At 43.7% G+C, this 11630-nt stretch overlaps 1 protein-coding gene across 1 annotated transcript in view; it reads left to right on the top strand.

Annotated features, from left to right (window-relative positions):
* Positions 1–422: 422 nt before the first annotated feature.
* The window catches only part of ARID1A (AT-rich interaction domain 1A), a 47121-nt gene continuing 35913 nt past the window's right edge, over positions 423–11630 (top strand). The window contains exons 1-3 of the mRNA XM_045298772.1: positions 423–631; positions 2754–3203; positions 4228–4344. Of these exons, the coding sequence (XP_045154707.1) occupies positions 431–631; positions 2754–3203; positions 4228–4344 (768 nt within the window). The 5' untranslated portion in view covers positions 423–430. The remainder of the gene's footprint in view (positions 632–2753; positions 3204–4227; positions 4345–11630) is intronic.

Raw genomic sequence — 11630 nt, 5'->3', positions numbered from 1 at the left:
TGGACACTGGTATATTGGAATTCCTAGCCAGAATATTAAAGCATCAATTGTGGTGCTTGCTGGGCAAGATCTTAGCTGTGTCTGGCAACACTACCCTCTCCTACCCTTGAAGGGTCTTTAATATTCTCTACCCTCAAGCTCATATATTAATTGTTCCACATGTGTCCCGTGCCTTGGATCTCAAATACCAACACACACACCTACACACAGGATGCTTTTACAAACAGGTGGTATTTTCATATGACTAAATCAAGGTGTGAGGAGGACGTAAGTGACTTCTCAAGAGTTACTGTGTTTCTGTCATTATTTTTCATAATATTTTCAAACACGCTTTCACAAGTCTGTGTTTATTATGAGTTCATATGGCCAGAGGTCATTTAAAATGCTCCGGGTTAATGAAATGTTCTTTATTTTGTAGCCATCCAGTCCAATGGATCAGATGGGCAAGATGAGACCTCAGCCATATGGTGGGACTAACCCATACTCGCAACCACAGGGACCTCCGGCAGGACCGCAGCAAGGACATGGGTATCCAGGGCAGCCATATGGGTCCCAGACCCCGCAGCGGTACCCGATGGCCATGCAGGGCCGGGCGCAGAGTACCATGGGCGGCCTCTCTTATGCACAGCAGGTCGGTGGTGACTAGGATTTACCTTAACCTTTGTTGCTATTCAGGTTTAGGATCTGGTTATGAACTACAGAATCAGAACAGATCCTCAGTTCCCAAGTCTCTCGTGAGAGTTGGCTTGGTTAGTTATTGAGTGCTCCTGACAAGGCCAAGATTGCGGGTACCATCCCTATGTGCTTCATGGAAAATTCCTTGGCTGTGGGTGGTAGTTATGAAGGGCTTCACAAAGTGTGTGGCAAAGTAGAAATGAAAGAGCATGGGTTTTTTGAAGTCCCCTCAAATGTCTTTTTTCTCCTGGCCTAACTAACCTACTTGTACCTAGTAGGGGGTGATTTCTGAGGGAAGTGGGGTGAAAAAAAAGTTCTGTTCTTAATGTCCTCAAACTCTCAGTTATTAAGATGATGAACTTTTTCATCAATGTGCACAAAGCTCTAAATTCCATGGGTACCTATCCAGTGTTACAGTCGAGAAACCCTGATACCGTGTGCCCAGGGGAATGAAAGGGGCCCTTAGGTTTCTGAAGGCCTCCAGCACATCGACTAACTGGTTCACAATGACCATTTAGAGCAAGAGACTGACAGTAGAGGAGAAAAGGTTTAAACAATAATGGTGCTAGTAATGCTACTATAATTATTAAAATACTCCTTTTGTCTAGCCATTTTATATATATACATATAAAATATATATATACATATGTATTTATGGTAAATATATATGTAACCAAACATTTGTGTGGTAAATATATATCAAACCAAACATTTGACATTTCCAAAATCTTCACAAGTGCAACCAGTGAGCCCGTGGTTATATTGCTCAGTCATCACCCTGACTCACTTCTAAATGATAATATCAACCTTAACAGAAGCTCAGTGTTCTCCTGTCCCCTCTCTCAAGCCCGCCCCTGGTAACTACCAATAAGCTTTGGTCTCCATACATTTGCCTTTTCTAGATATTTCATAAATGTGAAATCTTGTAGCAGTTGTCCTGTTGTGACTGTGGTATTTCAGTCCGTACCATATATACTCGTGTACAAGCCGGGTTTTCCAGCACATTTTTCATGCAGTTTTTGTGGTAAAATTAGGTGCCTCGGCTGATATTCGGGTCGGCTTATACTTGAGTATATACAGCATATTGTTGTTTTTTGTTGTTGTTTTTTTCATTGTCACTTGTGTTGTTTTTTTAAAACATTTTATTAGGGGCTCATACAACTGTTATCGCAATCCATACACACATCAATTGTGTAAAGCGCATTTGTACATCATTCTCAAATCATTTTCTCTCCCAGTATATTGTTTTTAAGAGTCATCCATATTGTAGCATGGACTTCACATTTTATTATCTTTTTATTGTCATTTTTTGTTTTTATTTTTAATTTTTTTTCTTCATTATTTTTGTCTTGACAGCATTTTTTTAACCATTTGTGTTGTAGTCATAACTCATACTGGAAATGATGAGCGACAATATAAACCTAACTTCTAAGACTCTAAAGCAAAGTGTATGCTGTTAAACAAAGAAAACGTGACACTATCACACAGCCCTCATGAGAAATTGGAGGAGGGACAAGGAAGCGTGTTATTTTTTTATTTTTCTATTTAGTAAATATGTCCTCAGTCCCCAAAGCAAGCAAATGGACCCTTGGATATTTTTTGAATGAGGACTCATGTGAGAACCAAGGTTGATTAGTGATTTGTGTATGGTCTAGAGTATGGAATTGTGGGGTTTCAGTTGGCTGAGGCACGCTGCTGTTGACTGGGTGGGGTTAAGACTACAGATTCCTAGTGCTCGTAAAAAATCAGTCAGGCTACGCTAAAAAGAGTGGACTTGTTGGTAAAAACAGCTACACTTAAACTCATAAATTTGCCCCAATACAGAAAAGTATAAATTTTCACTGGATGAGTGTATCCTGTGTATAAATAAGCAAACTAATAACCCAGCTTGTCCTTCCTGGCTCAGTTCAGATGGGGATGGTAGAGTTTGAATAACCGTAGGCCCTCAAGCTGTGAGGCTCGATGGACATGCTCTCAGTACCCATCCTCAGAACATAGCTTCTGATACAGAATACCTTACCTTTCATCATTCAAGAAAGCTGGTGCTCAAAAGTATCCTTTTCTTTCCTTTTCCGCAGATTCCTCCTTATGGACAGCAAGGCCCTAGCGGGTATGGCCAACAGGGCCAGACTCCGTACTACAACCAGCAAAGTCCTCACCCCCAGCAGCAGCCACCCTACTCCCAGCAACCACCCTCCCAGACCCCTCATGCTCAACCTTCATATCAGCAGCAGCAACAGTCTCAGCCACCACAGCTCTCAGCCTCGCAGCCTGCGTACTCCCAACAGCCTTCCCAGCCTCCACATCAGCAGTCTCCAACTCCATACCCTTCCCAGCAGTCCACAACACAGCAACACCCACAGAGCCAGCCCCCCTACTCGCAACCACAGGCACAGTCTCCCTACCAGCAGCAGCAACCTCAGCAGCCAGCCTCCTCGACGCTCTCCCAGCAGGCTGCGTACCCTCAGCCCCAGTCGCAGCAGTCACAGCAAACTGCCTACTCCCAGCAGCGCTTCCCTCCACCCCAGGTGAGATGGCCCGTCTCCATACGTGACTGCAGACAGCGCGGAAGTTGCTGTCATGCAAGTTGTTCTTCTAATGTGCGCTCAAAAACCAGTGAAACTGAATAAACATGTTAACTGGTTTGGTTGAACTAATAAAAAGGCATAACCTTCTTAGCTTCTTAACTTGTAGTTCTCCTTGCTGATGAAGCAATAGGAAACTTTCATAGATTTTAAAAATGAAAGATAATGGAACTAGGGCTGTATTTTTATTTTTAAACCAAAATACTAAGAACTTGAATATCCAAGAAAGTGTGATCTTTTTCCAAACAGCCATTTTGCGAGGCTTGACTTCTGTTCGTTCTAGCACTGTCTGCATAAAATCCTTGTGAGACCTTTGCTTTGGGGTTGCTAACAAGAGTCACATCACATTTTTTAGAATACCCTATGGTTGCAAGTCTCTTTCTCTTTGAGGTGATTTGAGTTTGAGAAACAGCAAACATTAATGTAGAGAGCCATGTCTGGTAAACAAGATGGTGATGAAAGCTAACAATAGCAGTTTCGGCCATATTTTAAGAGCAAAAAGAGGAGAAACTACTGCGTGATAGGGCCACTAGAGATTTTGTGCATTGGTGTCATTTTGGGAAGATTTATCCCATGATGATGCCTTTGGAAGGAAGCAGGTACACATTTTGTTGCAGAAGTTCTGGGGTGGGTTGTTTGGATTTTCAATTAACTGGCGTCGTTTCTTCATAGATGTATCTTGTGCTTAGCCAGAGTATGGCATTTGACCTCCAAGGAATAGCTAGCTCTTTGTGTGCTGATAAATATGTGACCATGCCGCCAGAAAGAGCTGCATCCGTCATTGACACAGTCTGTCTTCAGAGTCACAGCTTGGATTTGTCTGCCTTCAGATAGATGTTACTGCTCGCAATTGAGCTGTCTCTCACCTAAATTCTCCCGTGTGAGAGAGTCCCAGAGCGCATTCACCATGAAATGTGCTTCCCTGTTTTATTGATAGTAAGTCTTTACTGCTTCTCTTCTTGTTTAGGAGTTATCTCAAGATTCATTTGGGTCTCAGGCATCCTCAGCCCCCTCAATGACCTCCAGTAAGGGAGGGCAAGAAGATATGAACTTGAGCCTTCAGTCAAGACCCTCGAGCTTACCTGTGAGTATTCTTGTTGCCCTCTAAAAATGGAAGTGGGCAGAGAGGAAGCCCAAAGAAACCCAGTTTCTGATTGGGTGTTGGGATGTTATTGGGTTAAATGGACAATGAGCTTATTCTCTGAATTCTAGTTCAAACTCTGTCAAGGAAAGAAGAGCGTATTTTGTAGTTGCATCATTCACAGGTGAATCCTTCTAGAATGTTCTGGCTAACCGCCCAGGGAATAGATTTGATCTCTGTTTAAAGTTTGGTTCTTAAATTGTGGACTCTCGGGCATAGACCTAAATAAAGGTTATATAGGAAGCTCCGACTGCTCGCCCATCGAAGCTGGGACAAGTCTGCTTTTCTTGATATTACTCTGAGAGTTTGAGTTTTAGGTTTTTGCTTGGTTTTTAGTGCATTGGTAGATCTGGGGTGCATTTGGCATGCATTGTCACACTGAGTGAGCATGGGCGGAGTGAAAGTTGTTTTTCTGGTGGTTGTTTTGCGTGAATGGGTGCTTTTGTCTAGTAGAGTGCTTGGTGCCAGGTGTTCGGTTAGTGTTTATGGTATGGTCCGACCATATCCTGAGAGAGGTGAGGTAGGGTAGTATGGTGAAGAAGAGTTGGACTCCTGAGCTTGCATTTCAACTTTTCTGCTAGCTGCAGGACTTTGGACAAGTCACTGAACCTCTCTGTGTTTTGGTTTCTCACGCCTGTAAATAGGGTCTAGTAGTGCCCACATTGTGGAGTAGTTGCTAACATTAAATAGATTAATAGAGGGTGTTGACTGACACATTGTAGGCACTCCTTAAATGTCATCACCATCTCAGAGGGCACAGGGAGACAGTACTTGATACCTGAAAGACAATTAATACCAACTATTTAATCATAGGCAGGTCTGTGGTCCTTAATTTAACTTGCCACTACCTGTGGGCAAGCCACTCAGCCTCTGAAAATTAATCCGCTAGGCCTAGAAATAAAATAGGTAGCCCTGAAAACAGTAGGTAGCAAGCTCTCCTTTATAAATCGAACTTCACTTAGGAGATAGATATTAAGTCACACATTTCCAGATAAGAGTTTTGAGATTTTGACATTAGTTGGATTTGAAACCTATTTCCTTAGTTATTCTGGTTGGGAGAAAATGGTTTCTGAACTTTTAAGAAGTAGGCGGAAGGTAGGACTGCTCGCTCCCTCTTGAAGCCTCCCATGGCTTCCTTAAAGATCTCTGGACATACACTTAGTAGGGCAATATCTGTTGGGTCTCTCAGCCCCAGACTCCAGGCTTCCCAAGCCAGCATGAATCCTCACTGTCAGATGAGACTCCTGAAACTATGTTGACTGGTCTGTCTGAAAGTGAGGAATTGAGGGGAGGGAATGTCTGAATAAAGCAATCACTCTTTGTTCCCTTCACATTAATGTCCGTTGGGATCTTTTTCTGCATCTTGAACTTACTGGAATGTGCTTTTTTAACCTGATTCAGTCAGAAACGTGTAACCACTCTCTCATCAGCTGTGGTCTGCTGCTAAATCTAGGTGAGGCGCTCCTGTGGCAAGAACCTGCATCAGTAGGCTTTTTGCCATGCTGTAAATTGCTTCCTCCAAAGTTTCTCCTTGTTCCAGGTGACCTTTGCATAGAACTGTATTTGGCATTTTCAGCTCTGAGAGGGCTTGTATGCAAATATCTTGCATGTCTTCTAAAGGCTGCAGGTTGTTGGAAACCTTGTATTACTGAATCCAATAGCTTCTGTTTTGACCCACCGAAGTGAAGGTGTTGGCAGTCTCTCAGGCCTAGGACCTGAGGGTTATTCTAGGAAGTAGGAAGTCTTATCACAAGGAGCATCCTAGGTCCAGTTTCTACTGTAGATGCATCTAGACGGATCATTTGTTCTGTGGTAGGAACTACATGTAGGAGATGAGCTGACTGGGTTGTTGGCATCTCATTGGTTGAATAGTTTTCAAAACAAACAAAAAACCCAAGCCTTATTGACATAGCTCCGATATCATACAATTCAACAGTTTAAACATAATAAAAAGAGTTGTACAATCATCACCACGATCAGTTTTACAGATGGAATAGCTTCATATCCCTCTACCCCTTGCACCCAGGAACAAAGCGTAGTCAGTCTTAAACAGTTTGGTGGGCTGTTGGATTAGCCTAGCTGTGACTAGTAGTTGGATGCCCTGTGAGGGACCTTCCTTTCGTTAGCAATCCCAAGAGCTGCCGAGTTGACCCACTGAGTAAAGGTGTTTTGTCAGAGCACGTCTTCACTCAGCACAGGTATGTGAGGACACCTGTTGATGCTCAGTGTCAGTGGGAAGGCCAGACTAACTGGAGCGCTGCCTCTTCAGCCCCCCACATCCCCCACTTTACTCGCCTCGCCTGCTTGGCCCTAGAGCAGTGGTTCTCAACCTTCCTCGTGCCGTGACCCTTTCATAAAGTTCCTCATGTGGTGGTGAACCCCCCCTCCCCCAATAACATTATTTTCGTTGCTACTTCATCACTGTCATTTTGCCACTGTGATGAATCAGGCGACTCCTGTGAAAGGGTTGTTCAACCCCCACGCTGAGAACCACTGCCCTAGCAGCTTTATGAGTAGGCTTCTTGATTTAAAGATGAAGTGTGATTTCTGATCCTGATTGTTTTTAGAATCCGATGGTGGGCTGCGTGGTACTGATGCTACGGAGTCTACATGAGTTGGTAGCAAATCAACAGCAACTTTTTTTTATGTCAACTTCTCTGGTGTTACCTGGATCATTCCCCACCCTTACCCCAGCCTCAAATATTTTATTAACTTTAGAATAAAATTCAGAATCCTTATCATCGAGGCATCAGAAACAGATTGCTACTCCCTCCACGTGTCTGATTCAGAGGGCCTGGATGAGGCCTGAGAATATGCCTTTCTGACAAATGATTTGACACTGCTAGACTAGGGATGGACGCACGTTGGGAATCGCTAATCCAGCTCCATCTTGTTTACTCTCAGTGTTTTTCGGACCCCACGGCTTTTCTACTTCTAGACTTTTGCGTGCGCTCCTCCCTTTGCTTAATGCACTTGTTCCTCTTAACTTCCGTCATCTTTCTTTCCTCAGAAAACTTCTCCATCAAGTTTCAAGACTGAACTAAAGTAAATTCTATGGTGTTTTCTTGACTAAAGGCAGTTTTTCATGTAGAAAAACACATACAAATAAGTTATAAATAATAATCCATTATATGAAAATCTATCTTTAAACACTAAGTCTGTCTAACTTTGGTGAAAGCACTTTATATGGCCCTCTGGGGCCACAGAGAACAGTGTACCCTACCCTGTACTCACCCACCTGTGCTGTGTTTGATGGTTCTGCTCCCTCTTGCTGCTGACACCTGTATTTCTGTGTACTTGAGGTCTCTTTCACTCCCATAGGAGCATTGGCCTCTTTGTCTTAATATCTGTCGTGTGCTGCCCAAGACCAGTGGTTCTCAACCTTGGCTAGAATTAACCTGTGGACGGAAGGAACTCTAGCTACCTATGCCCAGAGGCTCGTTGCGTTTGCCTTTGTTTGATGTGGGGTGGGGCTTGGGTAGTGCTAGAACTGTTCCAGGTGATTGGCATTTACAGCCTGAGTAGAGAGCCACCATTCCAGACTGGGCCGGGATCCTTACAACTTGGCAGTGTAATTTAAATGACTTATTTGATACAAGTCCAGTGAGGGCTGAATTGCTCTCTTGTTCATTGCCATCATTTACCAGCTACTGTAGAATCTATTTCGACTTATGATACGCATGTGGATGCAAGAGTCAGACTGCTCCGTAGGGTTTTCACTGGATGATTTGGGGGAAGGAGATCACCAGGTTTTTTTTTTCCGAGTCCTCTGGGTAGGTTTGAGCTGCCCACCTTTTGCAGCTGAGCCCATTGGCCGTTTGCCCACCCAATGCCTGGCATGTAGTAGAGCTCCAACTTGTTGAACAAATGATCCTGTTCAGTGCCCGGTGCATTGCTCATTCAGGAAGTGTATGTCTGGCAGGGGACAGCTTGACCGTATTTCCAGATTGTCGTTCCTGCTGCTAGGGCAGTGTGTGTGCGTGTTGCAGATTGCGATGGCAAGGCCCGGATCCCATTTCAGAGGATGAATTATTCTATTTGTAGCTTCACAAGCCACTATAAAGTGGCTTTAGGAAGAAAAGCCATTAGGACTTGCCATCTAACTTGTAACATTGCTATCACTTTATCTTCTTTAAGGTTCTTCTAAGGGATGAGGAAGTGAATCTCTAGGTGTTGCATTAAGGTCTGACATTTTCTTCATTTTGGGGCAGAATCTGTAAGGAACTATTGTTTGGAGAATTGGTATCTGATTCTTGACCGTCCTGTGGAGTGCTACAGTCATTTTTGAGAGTGCCTGGACAGGAGTCTTTAAAAGTCCCTGTGTAAGTGAGTCATCCACGTGTAAGTGGTTCCTCTAGAACATTGATTGTCTTACTGAGGCACCTTTGTAAACTTACATGTTGGTTATGAAACTGTAAAAGCGGAATTTCCCATCAGTGATGGAAAATAGATCAGGGGTCATACGCCCTCGTCTGGAGAAGGTAGCCACATCAGTTCTCACACGTCAGCACAAGAATCTCCTGGAGATGAAGGAAAAACCCAGAGCACTGAGTCTGCTCCTGGGGACTCTGACTTAGTAAGTCCATCTTGGAGCCCCCAATTAACATTCCTAGCAGCCGCGCCTCAGACCACACTCGGAAAAGCACCAAGCTAGGTAGTCTTGAAAAGGAAGGAGAAAGCTTTGTATGTTTTGTTTACCAAAACTAGGAAATCCAATAGTGGTTATTTATACTATAGTTTGACTCTTGAGCTGAAGGGAAGGTGATGGGTTGAAAAGGTAGAAAGAGAGTGAGTTTATTCCTGGGTTGGGGCAGCCTTTACACGGCCGAGACCACCGTGGGAGCTCTGCTTTGCTCTGCTCCGAAGTGTTCAGCACTGTATCTTTTCCACCACCAGGCCACACCTATTTGGTCACGAAAGCCTAGTCCACCTCAGAAGTGGTGTTGTGTCACATACTTCTGACTGCTTTTGCTTCCATGTCCTCAACATAACCATCGAATGCTTGCCTTTAAAAGGTAAACCTGGGCAGTTAGGTTACTGCTTTAAAACTGGTGGTTGGTTACCTGTTGCCTGCAGCTTTAGCTCCAGGCATGATACAAAAGAACCTTCAAAAGCGAAGGCCCTGTGAAACCACCTCATATACACAATTTTAAATGTAAGTAGCTGCTTGTCCCTGAAGAAGAGCCTGACACACTTACTGTGATGGTGGTGTGGGCACTAGACCAAAGGTGAACTTTACTTTTGTTTTTGTTTTATTGTGGCAAAAATATAACAACATTTGCTAATTCAACATTATGTTCATCATGTTGTACAGCTATTACCACTTTGATGGCTTTGGAAATCATTTTAAGGTCCATGATTCTGCACATGACCAGGTGGTAGTTTTCTTAGTAAAATAACCAGGTACTGTTGAGTCAGTTCAGACTCATGAGGACATATGTGTGTTTTACAGTTAGACTTTATAGAGTTTTTCAGTGGCTCACTTTTGGGAAGTAGATCATCAGGTGTTCTAAAGTGCCTGTGTGTGGACCCACATTTTCAACCTGTCAGTTATTTTCAACCTTCCCGTTCGTGGCAGAGCACATTAGTCATTGGCACCATCTGGGGACTCCACCAGTAAAATAGGTGGACATATGATAGATGAATGAAAATATGCCTGAGTATGATGACTGCTGTCAGAATTGGGTGAGGATCCATTTATGTTTAGATAACTGAAGGAAGACATCATGGGGAAAGGTCAGCATGGATTAGATGTGGGTGGATTTGGTTGATTGGAAAGGTCTATCTAGTCTGGTGGGGATAGGTAACGTATAAGTCATATTTGGAGACTGGTCAGGATCAAACTTCTTAACTAAAGAATGACAGGAAAGAAAGCTAAGTCAGTTGGGTTGGGGGTCTTGATGTGCTAAGTATGAGTCTGATGTTACAGGTCTTCAGATATATAATTAGATCAATCACATGATAAAACTAATGCTTTACCAAAGTAATTCATTGGTGTGTGGTATGGCTTGAAAAACGGGATGTGTGGAGGCAAAGGGCAAGTTAAAGTGTTGAAATAATCTTGGCAGAAGTGTCTGCCCTTTCTCTCTCACTTGTGTAACTGAGTCCCAGATGTGAGGCATGCAGGAAAGAGTCTATAGAACTGAGAATAAGTAGATTCTATTAGGTAGAAGAGTTAATGATATTGAGCGACTACAGCCAGGAGGACGATTCCATGGACAGAAACAGAAAAATTGAATAGGGGAAACTCATTTTTGAGGTATCCTATTTTTTTATCTTGTGGACTATGATTCGATGAGCTGAATCGAAAAATAGTGTCTGTAGTTATTAGTTGCAGATTGTAAATTGGCACATGAGTAAAGCAGACTCTGGGTGAAGTTGGAGATCGTGCCTGTTGGTTAGGGGCCCTGACTGAATGCTGGTGATTGTGCACCAGTAGACGGCCTTAGAGATGTGCTTCTGAAAGCTCACGACCTTGAAAACCCTGCGAGTGGTTCTACTCTGCACCCACTGGTGACTGAGCCATACGTCGGCACCACCTCCACAGCAAGTTAATGCATAGTTGAACCTTGGAATGCAGTAGGCTTCCCAAGCCATGCAGTATGAGAAAGAAAAGGGGAGCCAGATGGAGCGCTGGACAGTGTGTGGAGCCAACAAAGAACTGCAGAGAGTAGAAGGAGAAGCAAGAGGATCGTATTTCTGGATGCCACGAGGAAGGGAGATGGTGCCCATCAAATTTATATCCCAAGGAAAACCGGTGTTGAATTTGCCCTGTGAGATTTAGGCCCCTTCCCTTTTATTTTTGGTAATTATTTTATTGGGGGCTCGTACAATTCTCATCACAATCCATACATCCATCCATTGTGTCAAGCACATATGCACATTTGTTGCCCTCATCATTCTCAAAACATTTGCCTCCTACTCTAGCCCTTAATATCAGTTGCTCATTTCCCCCCTCCCCCCTCTCCCCTCCCTCATGAACCCTTCATAGTTCATAAATTATTATAGTTTTGTCATGTTACCCTCTCTGATGTTTCCCTCCGCCCTCTTCTCTGCTGTCTATCCCCCTGGGCAGGAGGCAATACTTAGATTCTTGTAACCGGTTCCCCCTTTCTACTCCACGTTCGTTCACCCTCCAGGCATTGCCCCACTCACCACTGGTCCTGAAGGAGTCATCTATACTGGATTCCCTGTGTTTCCAGTTGCTATCTGTACCAATGTACATCCTC

The sequence above is a fragment of the Echinops telfairi genome, unplaced genomic scaffold (genome assembly GCF_000313985.2).
Source record: "Echinops telfairi isolate 266 unplaced genomic scaffold, ASM31398v2 ScPeMD7_7457;HRSCAF=8495, whole genome shotgun sequence".
NCBI classification, from domain to species: domain Eukaryota; kingdom Metazoa; phylum Chordata; class Mammalia; order Afrosoricida; family Tenrecidae; genus Echinops; species Echinops telfairi.
The sequence above is the reverse complement of the archived record's forward strand: the minus strand, read 5'-3'. Positions and strand labels throughout refer to the sequence as shown.